General features: G+C 41.8%; 3 protein-coding genes across 4 annotated transcripts in view; 2 read left to right on the plus strand and 1 right to left on the minus strand.

Moving 5' to 3' along the window:
* LOC134752769 (protein ERGIC-53) overlaps window positions 1-18,087 on the plus strand; it is a 182,043-nt gene that overhangs the window by 23,518 nt on the left and 140,438 nt on the right. The gene's annotated exons all lie outside the window — the stretch shown is intronic.
* Window positions 322-7,856, minus strand: LOC134752683 (aldo-keto reductase AKR2E4-like). 2 transcript variants are annotated; one of them, XM_063688360.1, is made up of 8 exons: window positions 7,825-7,856; window positions 5,933-6,028; window positions 4,734-4,910; window positions 4,322-4,429; window positions 3,206-3,322; window positions 2,783-2,950; window positions 2,048-2,245; window positions 322-672 (listed from the first exon to the last, which is right to left on the minus strand). In XM_063688360.1, the coding sequence occupies exons 2-8, from the start codon at window positions 5,978-5,980 to the stop codon at window positions 346-348; spliced, it is 1,143 nt and encodes a 380-aa protein (XP_063544430.1). In that variant the 5' UTR covers window positions 5,981-6,028; window positions 7,825-7,856; the 3' UTR covers window positions 322-345. The 2 variants fall into 2 exon arrangements, with proteins under 2 accessions (XP_063544430.1, XP_063544431.1); XM_063688361.1 differs by lacking the exon at window positions 4,322-4,429.
* On the plus strand, window positions 10,465-17,414 carry LOC134752953 (aldo-keto reductase AKR2E4-like). Its single transcript, XM_063688733.1, has 8 exons — window positions 10,465-10,547; window positions 12,101-12,208; window positions 12,988-13,095; window positions 13,267-13,338; window positions 13,645-13,761; window positions 15,191-15,358; window positions 15,799-16,002; window positions 17,191-17,414. Exons 1-8 carry the CDS (start codon window positions 10,512-10,514, stop codon window positions 17,377-17,379), a joined length of 1,002 nt encoding a protein of 333 aa, XP_063544803.1. The 5' UTR covers window positions 10,465-10,511; the 3' UTR covers window positions 17,380-17,414.

Raw genomic sequence — 18,087 nt, forward strand, 5'->3', positions numbered from 1 at the left:
GTATCATAAACCTAAATTTAATTTAACTTGTTTTCAAGTATCAGTCGAGATGACGTGACGTCGTCGTGAATGTGTGATCGAATTCCGCAATGGCGGTCGTAACATGCGGTTCCTGAATACATCATAGAGCTTATAATATGCATTATGTGTGTGGATATATATAGCAGTATATGTAACTGTACATAATTAGACATTTAAATCGCATGTGAAGTATTTTAATGAAAGAAAAATTATAATATTTAAATCACTGGTATTTTAATGCCTTTCATAATGTAGCAGTCACATAAACTACTATAATTCAAAATATCATATCTTAAAATGAATAATGACGCAATTTCTATTGTATTATATCTTTATATCCCTAAAATTCATTCTAGCAGATTTATCGTTCACATCCACCTCAGAAATCACTTGTTGCGTACTTTTCTCCGTGTTTACAGTACTTGTACTAGCGGCGGCGGTGGTGGTGGTGGTGGTGTATTCCGGCATTTTCTCAAAGGGGTAGAAGGGGTGGTCACTCCACTTGAGCTGGGGGATGGTTCTGTAGCCCCGGTCGAAGTTGCGGAGCGTCCATTTCTCACTCTCATCGAGCTGGAAGTCGAAAATCTCGATGTTCTCGAAAATTCGAGTGCTGGTTATGGACTTCGGGATCGGGATTACTCCCATTTCGACCTGAAAAATAGAATTAGATTTATTTGTGAAATGAATTACGAAATAAGTTTTATTTTAGTTAATATAATAATGCATGCTGTGATTGCCTGTAAGTGGGGGATCAATAAAAAATGTGCCCTTTTTGTAAGTTAATACTAGTATGTAAATTGTATCTTCTGTTGGTGATCCTAATAAACAAATAAATAAACAAAGGCGTAGAAGTACGGTACGGTACCTATGTATTTTTGCCAACCCTATTTTCAATGAACTGCAAGATTGATAACATTTGATTATAAACTAACCCTTCAAGTAGCGTCAGCGAAAACGCGAAAGGTAGTAAAATGGCGCCACGGATTTTTTAGAGGATTTTACAAAAAAGAGGATTTATACTTTGTATGATATTATATATTAAATCATATATCGTTGGAATCGGAGTTTAATAAATAGGCTATTTGCTGCTATTCGATCCAACACTCGAAGAGCTAAACACTCACAGCGTATCGCAGCAATATCTGCTGCATATTCTTCCCATACTTGGCATCCATCTTGGTCAGCTGTGGATCGTCGATGCGAGTCGGCGCGCTGCTTATTGTCCATGAGAGCGCCGAACGGCGTGATCACGGAGATGTTGTGTGCTGACGGCACAGTAGACTACCAGCTCTGGTTGCTGCAGGATCCACTGGAAATATGGATTTAAAAACTAACTCACAGCGTATCGCAGCAATATCTGCTGCACATTCTTCCCATACTTGGCCGCCATCTTCGTCAGCTGTGGATCGTCTATGCGAGTAGGCGAGTCGGCGCGCTGCTTATTGTCCATGAGAGCGCCGAACGGCGTGTAGCCGATCACGGAGATGTTGTGTGCTGACGGCACAGTAGACTACCAGCTATGGTTGCTGCAGGATCCACTGGAAATATGGATTTAAAAACTAACTCACAGCGTATCGCAGCAATATCTGCTGCACATTCTTCCCATACTTGGCCGCCATCTTCGTCAGCTGTGGATCGTCTATGCGAGTAGGCGAGTCGGCGCGCTGCTTATTGTCCATGAGAGTGCCGAACGGCGTGTAGCCGATCACGGAGATGTTGTGTGCTGACGGCACAGTAGACTACCAGCTCTGGTTGCTGCAGGATCCACTGGAAATATGGATTTAAAAACTAACTCACAGCGTATCGCAGCAATATCTGCTGCACATTCTTCCCATACTTGGCCGCCATCTTCGTCAGCTGTGGATCGTCTATGCGAGTAGGCGAGTCGGCGCGCTGCTTATTGTCCATGAGAGTGCCGAACGGCGTGTAGCTGATCACGGAGATGTTGTGTGCTGACGGCACAGTAGACTACCAGCTCTGGTTGCTGCAGGATCCACTGGAAATATGGATTTAAAAAATAACTCACAGCGTATCGCAGCAATATCTGCTGCACATTCTTCCCATACTTGGCAGCCATTTTGGTCAGCTGTGGATCGTCGATGCGAGTGGGCGAGTCGGCGCGCCGCTTGTCCATGAGAGCGCCGAACGGCGTGTAGCCCATCACCGAGATGTTGTGCTGACGGCAGTAAGCGAGCAGCCCGGGTTGCTGCAGGTTAATATTCCACTGGAAAGAATTTTGAGCAATGTAAGTGAAATATATAATATTGTAAGTGAAAATTAATAACACGAATAGTAATAATAATTTATTTTTAGTTGCTTAAGATAGTATACTAACATGTATGGGCCATTATGAAGTCTGAATTAAGCGAATTTTACTTTTATTTTTAATGTGTTGATTATGTTTGAGGCTTGTCAGGTATTGAATGAATACACACAAAATGTAAGTGTAACTATTTATTTTATATTATTTACTAAGCCTCGTCGTGAATCTCGCCAAAATGCACGAAGGTTGATATTAGTTTGTTATAATGTCTTTGGCAAAGGGTTAAACAACTTCCAATGGGGTTGGCCGTTTTAGCAGATGGCGCCAGCATAGCTTACCCTGTCAATGCCTAGAATTGTGTCAAAATTTCGTTTTTTTTTTAAATGGAATTTTATGCCCTGGATGCCAGCCCTTTAAGCCAAATCTCATAGAACTAGTGAAAGGGGCAAGCCATGATGGCGCCATCTATGCCAACCCCATTTCTATCTTTATCTCTACCTCAATCTGCAGTACAGCTGGCTTCGTCAGCTGGTGCGCTCGGATGCTCTCCAGCATGACTTTGTTGAAATTGCTGACACCGATGGACCGGGTCAGGTTGAGCGCCTGCGCGTCCATCATGCCGCGCCAGGTTTCCAGATAGTGGGTGGAGTCGTACGATCCGTTTTCCTGAAATCACCTACATATATTTAAGAAGGGAAATAAAGTCAGGAAATAAAGATATAGCCATCGCGCGGGGTTTAAAGTTTTACCTGTGTAGAAAACGCCAATTGAAACTGAAATGATGTATGGAAATATACTAACGTGATTTTGCGTGGCATCATTCCGATACATTTTTTCTTTTAATTTGGCGATGTACGATGGTTATTGGTCATTTTGGCTAAGCCCCCAATGTTATATTGAGCATAATTGTTGGTTACTTACAAACTGTCCTAATGGCCAATGCATGAGGTAAAGATCGACGTAGCTGAGCTGTAGTTGCGCGAGCGACGCTCTGAGCGCGGGCACCACCGCTGAGCGCGCGTGCGCATCGTTCCACAGCTGACAGACAAACAACATATTTAATAATAATCAGAGGAAATTAAAAAAGGTTGAACAGGGGCACGAAAGGTTCATTTGATGTCTAGTTATTTACTCGAGTTGAGTAGAACGGTATGGCGCGCAATTGTTCATAAATGTGTAGAGCAATACGAGCAGCGGCGCTTAGAAGACCTGATGGATGCTAAGCGCCATCTCTGTAAGACGCGGCCGAAGCCTTCGTACACCTACACCTACAACTCAGCCGGCCAGCTCCATTGCGTACCATGTAATAGCATCTTCAAAACCAAGTTGGGCTTCGCAAGCCACATTAGAGCGTTCCATGTTTCCCATTAAAAGCAGTTAGAGTCGCCGTCGTCGGACACGGCGAGGAGGACATTATTATTATTTACTCTACCGTAAACGAAGGTTATGCTTTTCGAGCGTATAAGTATGTATATGTAGGTACGACGAACTATATAGATTAACTATAAAAGTCTAATTAGAGCTCAAAATCTACAACTCTTGATGAGCATAAAAGTGCGTTGTTCTGTCAATAGCAGGTAGGAAGCTATCTGCTTCCCTAAATAGTTAAGGCCACCCCACACTAGCGTGTTTTGAGCGCCAGCGCTATAGAAAATGGCGTCGCTGTGCAGTTGCGCCAACGTTGCGCCGAGCAGCTGCCATAGAGTTGACTAGACGCCGACACAGGGCGGACACGCTATACATCAAAAATCACTCGCGTTTCTATGTGTGAACAGCACGTCCGTACACGCGTCATAGTGTGAGTAAGTTGCTTAAAAATAGTACTGAGAGCACGCCAGAAGTCCGCCAGATTTCTGTCGCGGGGCGAGATAATTCGGGTCCGGACGGGGCGGTGCGTCGCCGTTCTGTATGATAATACTATTACTTATTCTGTGACGCCGACTTTCGGAAGACGCTAGTGTGGGCGGTGGCCCTAAACTTATTACTCTATACACCCTTAACCTCCAGGGTTAGCTTGGACGGACTTTAGATGGGTACCTTGGTTGTGACGAATATTTCCTCTCGCGACATAGGAAGAACCATGCTGATGCTAGATCTTTCTGTTTTCTTTTTGAACCTTTTCACGTAGCACGCGGCGTCACATATCTGAAAAACACAGTTACATGATAAACTAAGTAGGCACAAATAGATAGTCAGAATACTTCGATGTAGATTGAGTATATAGGTACAGTCGCCATCAAATATATCGGAACGGTCAAGGTGCTCACAAATATCTGAACACGCTTCTCTATTGTCAAGCCGTTAGAGTGCGTGTTCAGATATTGTGAACACCTCGGCCGCTCCGATGTATCTGATGGCGACTGTACCTAACAATTATACAAACAGATATAAATTTAGGATTAGAAATAATTCCGCACTTTTTATGAGAAAGTATGATACTAATTCTCACCTTGGGAGTGGTGGTGATCTCATGCAGCAGGTTATAGGCGTCCACCACGGTCTTCACTGGCCGGCCGACCTGGTCTTCCACATGGTAAGACCAGGCGGTGTCGACGTGTCTGTAGCCTGCTTCTAAGGCCCACAGCACGGCTTGCTCTGTCTCGTATCCAACTGGGGCGATTCGACCCTGAAGAGCAGAAGATTCACTTATTGGGCTGTTCTTATTTTAAGCTAAACCTTCTACAGTACGTATTTGGTGCAAGGAAAACTCAGAAAATGTAAGAGAAAGATGTACTAAAACCATCTTAAAGATGTAGATAACCATCTTAAAGATAAGAAAAAGGGCATTTGAGGTTTTATAACCCCGTCATATTTATCCATCGTTCAGCACCAGTGGTGCCCTCCCTGGATAGTACAAGATATAAGGCGACTGTACCGTGGAGCTGTTTCCTAGCCAGGTCCCCAACGCGACCATGGACGACGTGTGTCCGTCGTTCAGCACCAGTGGCGCCCTCCCTGGATAGTACAAGATATAAGGCGACTGTACCGTGGAGCTGTTTCCCAGCCGTCGCCAACGCGACCGCGGGCACCGTGTGTCCATCGTTCAGCACCAGTGGCGCCCTCCCTGGATAGTACAAGATATAAGGCGACTGTACCGTGGAGCTGTTTCCCAGCCAGGTCCTCAACGCGACCATGGGCACCGTGTGTCCATCGTTCAGCACCAGTGGCGCCCTCCCTGGATAGTACAAGATATAAGGTGACTGTACCGTGGAGCTGTTTCCCAGCCAGGTCCTCAACGCGACCATGGGCACCGTGTGCCCATCGTTCAGCACCAGTGGCGCCCTCTCTGGACAGTACAAGATATAAGGCGACTGTACCGTGGAGCTGTTTCCCAGCCGTCTCCAACGCGACCGCGGGCACCGTGTGTCCATCGTTCAGCACCAGTGGCGCCCTCTCTGGATAGTACAAGATATAAGGCGACTGTACCGTAGAGCTGTTTGCCAGCCAGGTCCCCAACGCGACCGCGGGCACCGTGTGTCCATCGTTCAGCACCAGTGGCGCCCTCTCTGGATAGTACAAGATATAAGGAGACTGTACCGTGGAGCTGTTTCCCAGCCAGGTCTCCAACGCGACCATGGGCATCGTGTGTCTATCGTTCAGCACCAGTGGCGCCCTCTCTGGGTACTACAAAATATAAGGCGACTGTACCGTGGAGCTGTTTCCCAGCCAGGTCCCCAACGCGACCGCGGGCATCATGTGTCCATCGTTCAGCTGCACCAGCGGCGCCTTCCCGGGGTCCCCGTACTGTAATCAAGTAATCATACACCACAAACATCACTGTATCATAGGTAGAGTCGGCCCAAACTAACTCTGCAGTGGCAGAGTGTGAGGTTTCACTATAATTGCTAGGCGCTGCCATGTTTTTTCACCGACAAGTCGGTCATTGAACGGACTCTCTCTCTGCTCGAGTGGAAAAGTAAAAACAGGTAGAGAACTTCTCAATGGAGCGGGACTACAGACAGAGGGCCGATTTTCGATTTTTTTATGTGGGCAGTAACATCAAAAAACTGGCCAAGTGCGAGTCCGCACTTTTTAGTATTTGTTGTTATAGCGGCAACAGAAATACATCATCTGTGAAAATTTCAACTGTCTAGCTATCACGCTTCGTGAGATACAGCCTGGTCACAGACAGACGGACAGCGGAGTCTTAGTAATAGGGTCCCGTTTTTACCCTTTGGGTACGGAACCCTAAAAATCGAAAATCGTTCGTTTATCGCTCTGCATAATCGAGCGACACAGAGACAGATAACATTTTTCGTTGTTGACGGTTAGGTACTCGGGCTACTCCCTCAGATACAAAATTTGATGCACCATTTACGGCGTTTACTAACACAAAAGATATTTAAATCTTTATAGACGCCCTTTACTTGCAAGTAACTCTAACAACAAAAACGTTAAGTGGAAATTAAGTTAAGCACGATTGTGTATCCACGCATAGAAATGTATTTAACTACTCATTTAATTTCATGCCGTCTACCCAGCAGTGAAATTATTCATCAGGACTAAAATTGATTTTAACTTCGCTAGATGCCTAGTTTATGACTCACATCACAACAAACCTTCAGAAATTAAACAGAACAAATATTGGGTACTATTTACTAACTTATAATTATGTTTGTCTCTATTTTCTAGGAGCTAGAACGTCTATTAAACCTCAAATGCATGTCTATATACTTTTCACCTCAGCAGCTCGAACAAGCCTTCTTTCGTCACTCCCTGGAGTGAGGAAAGTGCGACTTTCCTCACTCCAGGGAGTGAAACAAAGTAGCTTTTTAATTTAGTGAAAGCCATGAACTGCCACTTCATACTTTTTTTGTTCCTTCTCTGTATTATTCTGTGTAGTTCGAAATACATTTTTCACCTCAGCAGCTCGAACAAGCCTTCTTTCGTCACTCCCTAGAATGAGGAAAGTGCGACTTTCCTCACTCCAGGGAGTGAAATAAAGTAGCTTTTTAATTTAGTGAAAGCCATGAACTGCCACTTCATACTTTTTTTTCCTTCTCTGTATTATTCTGCGTAATTCGAAATACATTTTAACCTTTAATATGTTCTCACTACTTAGGTGAAAAATTATGTGTGCAACACGAGAGCAAAGTTATTTTACGTCTCGTGTTTTTGAGTCCCTCGCTACGCTCAAGATTCTAACATAGAATCTTTCGCTTTTCGCTTTCTCCGGACTCAAAATAAACACTAGCAAGAAAAACCAACTTTCCTCTCTTGTTGCACAAATAACTAATGTCTATTAGTAGCATAGTAGGTACTTGTATATTGTGAGATACTTTTGATCATACATAATTTTGTGTGATGATACTGATAAATATTTTTACAAAAATGATTTCACCGCAGAAAATTTAAATAATTATTATATCCTTGATGATTTTTAAATAACCAGTAACTGGTTTTGCGTTTTATTAACATGTTTTTAACATTTAGGTAGTTAAGTTGCTAACACAACTTTTGATTGTGATTTCTAATTTTGATGATTCACGAATAATAACTTAAGCTATACAAATTGTAAAGAAATATCAATGTAAACTCACTACAAAAACAATGATAGACAAAATAAACACAATAATATTATACATATTGCGTCCGATACACGCGCAAACCGCACAGATACTAACTTTCCATTCATAAAAACTATGTAATATAACCAATTTGTGTTTATTTCTAGTATAAACTGATTCCTACATTCGTTGTAAGTATACGCATAGAAAGGTTATTTTTAACGGTCAGTAGTTAACGGTAGTAGGTAATTTTGTGAATAATATTTGAGATATCTACTGACAAAGATAGATATAACTCCGTAATAGATGGATACAGTCTAAGGAAAAAACGTGCCTCGAAAATCAAGAAAATTTGATCCTCGTTCAGAGGGCGCTACTAGTTTTGGCCTACAGTCGTATAGATGGCGTTGACGGTTACGTTTGTTATTTAACAATTTTAACGCATATCAGTGAAAGAACATTGGTCAAAATCAACAAAATAATTAATGCAAATAAAAAAAAACATTTATCTATATTTAAATACATTTTATCGTATTTTTACAAATCTTCAATTTTAGTTTTAAAGTGTGTCGACAGATGGCAGTGAGTTTACTGGGGTTACAAAATTTACTATGACAGTACCGCTCTAGTATAAGTTACTCTATGCTACTGATAACATTGTAGAGGTTATCGTAGTTAATGTTTGGGTGGTGTTTCATGTTTGTAAATACCTGCCAAAGAAGATTGGTGAGCTTCGTAATTGGGTCTGTAGTTATGTTGATATGGAAGTTACACATCAGCTGCAGAATACAAAAAAAAACCTGGACAAGTGCGAGTCGGACTCGCCCACCGAGGGTTCCGTACTTTTTAGTATTTGTTGTTGTAGCGGCAACAGAAATACATCATCTGTGAAAATTTCAACTGTCTAGCTATCACGGTTCATGAGATACAGCCTGACGACAGACGGACGGACAGCGGAGTCTTAGTATATATAGGGTCCCGTTTTTATCCTTTGGGTACGGAACCCTAAAAAAATAGCCACAACCGAATACAGAACCTCCACCTTCTGGGTAAAGAAGTTGGTTAAAAAATACATATTCTTCAATCGGGTTCGGCTACATTCAACAAGAATAATATATTTTGTGGCTCCTCTGGAGTTGCAGGCGTGCATAGGCTACGGAGACTGCTTAGCATCAGGCGGGCCGTATGCTTGTTTGCCATCGTCGTAGTATATAAAAAATGTTGAATTAAAATTTACCCAATTGAAACTGTTTTATTCATAAATAAGGTAACTAGTACAATGAGCAGGTGCAAGTTATGTAAGTATGTGAAGAATGCAAGCCATGCTATTGTTGCAGTGGGTAGGTATGTACCTAATGAGCATTGTCACCAAATGCGCAATGGATTTGTGAACCGGTAGAGCAAATGGTAGTTTATACAATAAAGGGTTCCATTATTGTCGCTTACCTAGAGCACCCTAGAGCTACTAACGCTACTCGTCATAGAGTAACTTATACTAGAGCGGTACTGTCATAGTAAATTTTGTAACCCCAGTAAATTCACTGCCATCTGTCGACACACTTTAAAACTAAAAATGAAGATTTATAAAAATACGATAAAATGTATTTAAATATGGATAAATGATTTTTTTTATTTGCATTAATTATTTTTATGATTTCGACCCATGTTCTTTCACTGATATGCGTTAAAATTGTTAAATAACCAACGAAACCGTCAACGCCATCTATACGACAGTAGGCCAAAGCTAGTAGCGCCCTCTGAACGAGAATCAAATTTTCTTGATTTTCGAGGCACGTTTTTTCCTTAGACTGTATCCATCTATTACGGAGTTATATCTATCTTTGTTATCATGAAGAGTATGCGATGATGATCACTATACACCTAATAAAGGATGACTCACGTTAGACCGGGCCGTGACCGGGCCGGAGCTTCCGGCGCTTACTTTTCTATGACATGACAGGTGATCACGTGATGCTTTCCATAGAAAACGAAGCGCCGGAAGCTCCGGTCCGGACACGGCCCGGTCTAACGTGAGCCATCCTTAAAACAAAGTCCCCCGCCGCATCTGTCTGTCTGTATGTTCGCGATAAACTCAAAAGCTACTGAACGGATTTTCATCCGGTTTTCACCTATCATTAGGTCCGTTGCACCTATCAGCTTCAGATGCCTGAAGGGCAAACCGCCCAGAAATAGGAGCCCCGCGAAGCCAATAACCGATTTTACAACCCGAATACCGCTCTGGCCAGATATTTTTAGGGCTCCGTACCCAAAGAATAACCCTATTACTAAGACTCCGCTGTCCGTCCGTCTGTCTGTCTGCCTGTCCGTCTGTCACCAGGCTGTATCTCATGAACCGTGATAGCTAGACAGTTGAAATTTTCACAGATGATGTATTTCTGTTGCCGCTAAAAGAACAAACACTAAAAACAGAATAAAATAAATATTTTAGTGGGGCTCCCATACAACAAACGTGATTTTTTTGCCGTATTTGAGCTCACGATCGTCGCTCTCACTAACCAGAAAAACCCAGTCGCCGAGGCCGAAACCGGCCTGGACAGGATGATGATGAATGGTACGGAACCCTTTGTGCACGAGTCCGACTCGCACTTGGCTGGTTTTTGTAAATAGAAGCACGTATCGACCGGCCGGTGCGGTGTATGGTTGTTGGTTGCGTACGCGCAGTTTATGGTCGTCTGTTCGCGCACGCGCACGGCATCGACATGAAGCTTCTGACGGTCTGTGTGTTGTTTGCGCCGGTAAGTTCATTAGAATTTATTTCAATATTCACGCTGCCGCAAAATTGTATGGGCACTCCTGTACTAAACTATACTACTATAACTATATTTAATTTATTCATTCATGTGTGTCCATGCATTTCAGCAGCTCGATGTACCCATTTGCTTTACACAAAAGTATAAGTACTTACTTGGTACTTGGTAGGCATAATGTTTTTATACGTTGACTTGGGTCACTTGATTGGGACACCCATTTGCACTAAAGTTACTAACTTATTTTTTTAATCATGGAATCGTGACCTAACATAGGTAATGTTTCTAATATATATCTTCTAATAATCAGCAAAATTAGATTAGAGCAAAAATTAGTCATAACTAGAATACATATATCACAAGTTGTTGATAACTTGGCGCGTTGTTTCGGTAATAAGAACATTTTGTCTGTCTCTTGAATCGCTCGCTACGCTCGTAATTCGCTTACCCGGGGCTCAAAAGCAGCATGAGGAGAACAGTTGAACATATAATTATTTTTACACTTAAATAGGTGTCAGCGTGTTTTGTGGTAAATACAAAAAGCAATCATACCTAAGTCTAGTTACATACTTGTATTTTTAAATCTATTTTTTTATCCTTATACTTACCTATATATAATGCAAATATTGCAAATACAATATGTGTTCGGAAAAGCAAAAAGCTCCGAGGCATAATATTGTAAGCTTCGCCAAGGCCGACCGGTCACGATTACGATCTTGTGCCAATGACCATTGTGAGATGTATGTATATAGGTACCTATGTAGATTCTTCTACTCCAGTTTCCAAGGCAATGATGGTATAGGTAAAAAAAATACGTTGTATCGTAATTTTAAAATATGAAATGTCTATCCAAACAGTCCAAACACTACTTTTAGGTATATACAGCGTGGAAAAAAGTAATGGGCCCTGGAGGGAAGGAAAGTGGCTCATTATTTTTTCAGGGCCCATTATTTTTTCCACACTGTAAAACTGTATAGTAGCCTACATGAGTGTAAATATAATACAAAAGCAGTACAATACAATACAATATAATACAATAGTAGTAGCAGTTCTTTAATTGCTCAACAACAATAATAATAGTTAACACAAAAGAAACTTAAAATAAACAATAAGATTGGTTGGCCAAGTAGGCGATAAAATTAATAACCGGCCAAGTGCGAGTCGGACTCGCGCACCGAGGGTTCCGTACTTTTTAGTATTTGTTGTTATAGCGGCAACAGAAATACATCATCTGTGAAAATTTCAACTGTCTAGCTATCACGGATCATGAGTTACAGCCTGGTGACAGACAGACAGACAGACGGACAGCAGAGTCTTAGTAATAGGGTCCCGTTTTTACCCTTTGGGTACGGAACCCTAAAAACTATACTCATTGAACTATTATTATTATTACTAACGTATAGAACCGGTACAGAGAACCAGTATTTTGAGCCATAACTTGCTGCCGTTTTAGCATCAAACCATAGAAGCGGACCGTGAATCATGCGACCTAAACCACAGAATAAATAAAGTAAAGCACAACCTGTTTGTTCGTTTCACAGATGGCGCTAGCGTTGCACAGCGGCGGACTGGCTCCGTGGCGCCCTCTCAATGACAACAACAGTGTCCCGAGCTTCGGGCTTGGAACATGGCTTGGCTTCTCCGATAAGGTGAGAGCATTTAACTTAAAGATAAAGATAGTTTATTTTCAAGTAGTTATAATTACAAATGCGCTTATAGTCCTTGTCCTTTGACAAACTATAATAAATGTCGATTTTCATTTCTCGCGGTAGGCCTTCTGTTGCATGCTCATACTCTTACATGCATACATTAAGCTTACTGAAAAAGGGTCAAACAATATGTATATTGAAATAAAACTATGAAAACGGATTATATCGCGTATATTGAATTTATAACCCCCGTCACCCGTTGACCACGAACGCTGTAAAGAGTTCGAAACGTCGGGATGTATTATAAATTCAATATACGCGATATAATCCGTTTTCATAGTTTTATTTCATGAGTAACTATCGCGGTAACCGAAGACAATATTAATATGTATATTGTATATCCCAAGATGGCGACCATGCACTTTTTAGAAAAGTCATAATACTCATAATGGTAGTCGATTTTGAGGTCTTGAGGCACTGATTTTGGGCGGGGTTGTGGTTGTGAGGTAACCGGACTAATCCCAATAAGGCCTAGTTTACCCTCTGGGTTGGAAGGTCAGATGGCAGTCGCTTTCGTAAAACTAAAAGCTAAGTGCCTTTGCCAATTCTTGGGATTAGTTGCCAAGCGGACCTCCAGGCTCCTACGAGCCGATGACAATGCCGGGAAAACACGCGGAAGATGAGGGGCACTGATTTTGAAAATCATGTCCGTTTATATTCCAAAATGCCGTGCGTATTTTCATTTAAATGGATTATTCTGATGTTTGTCTGTCTGTCAGGGGCGCGTGGAGCCTAAAGGGCACGAAGTGGAAGATGCGGTGCTGTGGGCGATTGACGCAGGATACCGACACATCGACACAGCGCACATTTACGACACGGAGACTCAGGTACGATGTCGGGTGAGGTGCCCTCTGTCACACGGAAGTTAGGGAAGCAGGGGAGGTATATATTTCCCCCGTGAAGAGGAACGGGCAGAAGACGTGGTGGTATGAAAAATATAATCAAGCATCATAAAACAACTCGTTAAACGTTTCAAATAATCTTTATCATATTTTCAGGTCGGCCGAGCCATCAAGAAGAAAATAGTAGACGGGACAGTAAAGAGGGAAGACTTGTTCGTCACTACTAAGGTGCATTAACCTTAACATACTCTGAAACCGGTTGTGGGTGACAACAATCACCATAAATGATATAATTTTTGAATTACGATCAAAGTCCATTTGCGGCCATGATTTCACGGCGAGATTCTCTTCAAGTGGCATACATAATTTTTGAGTGGTGGAATTTTGATTTTATTTCAATTTCAATTCTCAATCTCTCCTAAGACATCTTGTCACCGATAGAGCGTGTAAATTCCACCATATAATATAAGTTAAATTGAACATTGTGTGCACTAACTTATGTACTTACCTAGTTTACGCGTCTTGATTTTCCAGCTATGGAATGACGCGCATGCGCGCGATGCGGTGGAGCCGGCGCTGCGTCGCTCTCTGGAGAAACTGGGACTGGAGTACATCGACCTGTATCTCATACACTGGCCCGTCGGTCTTTATGTAAGTTTAGGACCTAGTCAGCTTGGTTTTATTACTTAAACTCGAATCAAGGAAAAAGGATCCTAAAAACTAACAATATTCGGCAACACCTGACAAAATAAACAAAATAAAAATGTATACCTATGTTGGTTGCTGGAATGTTGTGTGGAATGTGGTCGTGTTGCAGATTTGCACGTTGTACAGATTCTGTCAAAATAACCTATTACATCACTGTAGGTACTCGTCAAATCTGTGGGTCAATTACACGGAGCGGACTTACAATGCTCTGCGTATACAGTATAGCACAGGGATGTTGCGAATATTCGCATCTGCATCCGCATAAAATCGATGCGGAGCTTAATGAGGATGCGGATATGGAACAGGTAGGTAGGTACAGGAACGTTTTAGCGGCAGCGTAAGTGCTAGGTAATTTCGTCATTAGCCAATAGGAATCTCGTTTCGTTTTTGTGATTCGTCGATCGAGCACTTTAGCCTATGACGGACAGCGACAAGAAGTGAAGTTTGTTTTATTTGGACTTTAGTATAGTAATGCGATTGTGGGGCACCTATATTCTTGTTCAAATACTAAGTTTCGTTTTTTTTTTAATAAAAATTACTAAAGTGTAATATTTGACATTTTTTTATGTGCCTAATCTCGACATCCGCATCCGCATCGCAATTAGGATGCTACTAAGGCTTCCACGATACTGCAGCGCGTCGACTATGTTTACTGAGGCGCGCACTGATAGCTTCGACGCTATCTGTTGCAAGAAAACGGCCTCGCTTTTAAGCCGGGTACCTACTTACGTGGGAGCAGCAATAGCAGCTTGATTGTCCTTTGAAGTGGAAACTTAACCAAAGGACAAAATCTATATTCATTATTAAGTATAAAAGTAGGCTAGGATGAACTAACACCGATTGGACCTATTGTTGTCTTAAATAAATAAATAAAAACCTTGAAAGAAGAAAATTGCCTCCACCAACTTACAAAGCGGAACTACAAGTTCAAAATTCTAGGCATCTCAGAGACCAGATGGAAGGAAGGATTTGGGGAGTAGCTGGTGGATGGCGTAAAGTGAGGATTTTCGGTGTTATTAAACGGACGCTAAACCTGCTTAAGGTAAATCCAGCGTATTTTTTGGCCTAACTAGATCACAATCGCTCACGTGTGGAGAACAAACCTGGCAATTTGTAGGTTATTGAACTGTTGAACCCTGCTAAGTGGTACTCCATTAAGGACAAGAGAGATTATACAATGCAACGTAACGAATACAAGCTTGATTCTCTTGAATGATTGTCACTAAATGTGACGTTTTCAATCAAAAGGTACCACATTGTCGCTTGTCGATAAGGGTGATTTCAAATAGAAGCTATATGGAAATAGCGCCTTATTAACAACCGACAATAAGTATCTTTTTGGATGAAAATGACACAAATTATTACTTTACAGGCTAACAGCACCCTCGACAATTCAGACTACCTAGACACGTGGCAGGCCATGATCGCGGTCAAGGACAAGGGACTGACCAAGTCTATTGGCGTCTCCAATTTCAACCAGAAACAACTCGAGAGGCTAATTAAAGCGAGCAATGTGAAGCCAGCGATGCTGCAAGTCGAGGTATGTTGACATGACAATATTCATAAAACTCTTTTTCTACTCGTTGACGTTAATGATTGAATCGAGACTTCGTACTGTCGTACGCTTTAGTCAACTGTAATGAATTCGACCAATCACGTGTCGCCAAAGGATAGTACAAAATACATCAACGCGCTAGTATTTACTGAATAAGAAGTGCGTTGATGTTTTTTGTACTATCTTTTTATCTACTGAGATACTTACCTAATTTTGTTTAATTATTTAGGATTTATAGAAAAAGTAATATTTTAGTTGACTCGTACAAAAAGTATTATATACAACAGTGATATAATCAAGCTTTTTAATCTCTTACCTTAGTTACTCAGCAATTGTAATGTTCTGTTTCACTGCTTTTGCTGTCTGTCCATCTTTGTGATTGTCACAATCACAAATATGTATTTTATCTTTATCTCTCGTTTCAGCTAAACATGAACCTTCAGCAGCCCGCCCTCCTCGCGTACTGCCGCGCTCAGGGCATCCAGGTGACCGGGTACACGCCCTTCGGGTCCCTCTTCCCGAGCAAAGCCACGCCCGACGCGCCCCCGCCGCGAGTTGACGACGCAGCTCTCGTCGCTATAGCGGGGAAATATAACAAGACTGTCCCGCAGATAGCGCTGAGATACTTGGTAAGATTTATTTTTATAATAAATTATAGATACACACCTCTACTCTAGCATATTCTCGAGAAATTGCTTCTGCGAAGGCTATGGTGATGTTACCCGCGAAACTGAAGACGTCCGTTCGATTCCGATGGGAAGGCATCAGCTATGCTATTAACATGCCACCGACATTTGCTTCCTGCCGAGGTTTTCCCGAGGGGCTACACTATGGGGTTCTTCAAAAAAGGAGTGTACAGGTTTTTAAAGGGTCGGCAACGCGCATGTAATATCTCTGGTGTTGCAGGCGTCCATAGGCTACGGTAACTGCTTACCATCAGGCGGGCCGTATGCTTGTTTGCCACCGACGTGGTATATAAAAAAAGAGATCTGACAGCGAACTTATTCTTTTGAGGGATTCTCTTTTCTTTGTATAATGATAATTATTTTCTAATCAGTGGGAGCTTGGCACCGTCCCGATTCCGAAATCCGTGACGCACTCCCGTATCATTGAGAACATCCAGATTTTCGACTTTGAGCTGACTGCAGAAGAAAGGAAGCAGCTAGGGTGTTTCGACCGCGCATATCGCTACTTTGACGTAAACCAGTCGCATAAGGAGTCGCCACATTACCCGTTCGAGATAACTAAGAAACCAAACCTGATGATCCTTCCGGCCGATTTCGACCACTTCGACTCCTAGTGACTAAGAGCTAACTGTTACTGTTAGCACGGCGCTATAAACCAAACCTATCAAAAGCAACGTTTACACGTTTCAAGCGTTACACGTTTAGAGGGAGGGAGCGGGTCAGGAAAATGTGACATGTTGTGACAAATAGGAGGGGTAATCACAAACTTTGTGACGTCACTTTAACTTCACCTGTAACCGAAATTTGTGTTGATTTGTTTGTATTTGCCGTAGCCGTATTGAGCCTCTAAATTAAATTAGTGTGGATCAAATCTTGGAAGCTAAATTTGACCCACTTCCCGGTTTCTGATTGAACTGAAATTTTGCATACATAATTATGTAAATCGGATGACAATACCATATTATGATAACATGGGTTGATCTGATGATGGAGACAGGAGGTGGCAATGGAAACTCTGTGATAAAACAACGCAAACTAATTGTGTTTGGGGTTGTTAGTATTGTATCGATGAGTATTAGTTGCCTGTGGAAAGAAAAGTACAGTCAGCGATAAAAGATTTTATATCAACAGTGGGAGCTCGGCGTAACCCCCATCCCGAAGTCTGTGACCCGGTCCCGAGTAGAGCAGAACATACAGATCTTCGACTTCGAGCTCAGCGCAGAAGAGAGGCAGAAGATGGCGGCCCTCGACAGAGGATACCGCACCATAGACGTCAAGTGGTGGAAGGACTCGCCGCACTACCCTTTTGAAAAGAACTAAGGGATTTTTCCATTTTTTTTTTTATTAAACAATTTTTATGCAAGACTATGCATTTCATTTACCTATTAAGATAAGCTTAACGAAATGTTCTCAGCAGTAACAACATCTACAGCTTTGTTTAGTTTCATTTAGTAACTCTTGACATGTTCCGTATAAGACTGCGTCGACAGTGGCGCCATCATTAGGGAATTGTGTTTTCTAATAATCAGTATATTAATATTGTTGTCCTACTGATTCTCCAACTTTTGGTCTTAGTCACATAGTTTTATTTTGCTTATTTTTTGCTTTATCAACTAACGGCAAAAGTAGGTAGGTACCTATTATAAAACTATATCACATATTAGATCAAAATTTGGGGAACGAGTAGGACAACAATATTAATATTGGTACTGATTTATGCAGAAATTGATTAATTTATTACAAAACACAATTCCCCTAATGAGGGCACCACTGAACGGTCGAGTTAAGGATTAATTGAACTGAACATTCATCTAATGCGGTCGTCGATTAAAAATCAAACATGTTTTTACTTGCGGCGAACGGTCGTTATAGTATTTTTTTTCATGCAGAGTAATGTTTAATAAAACTGTTCCAAGACTAGTGTGAAATCAATTTTAAATTTAATTACAAAGGTACACCACAGGACATTACAATATAAGTTCATTCGCGCACCGGATTGAGCTGCGCGACGTAGCGGCGCGCGACCAG

This window comes from Cydia strobilella, chromosome 25, assembly GCF_947568885.1.
Source record: "Cydia strobilella chromosome 25, ilCydStro3.1, whole genome shotgun sequence".
Classification (NCBI taxonomy): Eukaryota; Metazoa; Arthropoda; class Insecta; order Lepidoptera; family Tortricidae; genus Cydia; species Cydia strobilella.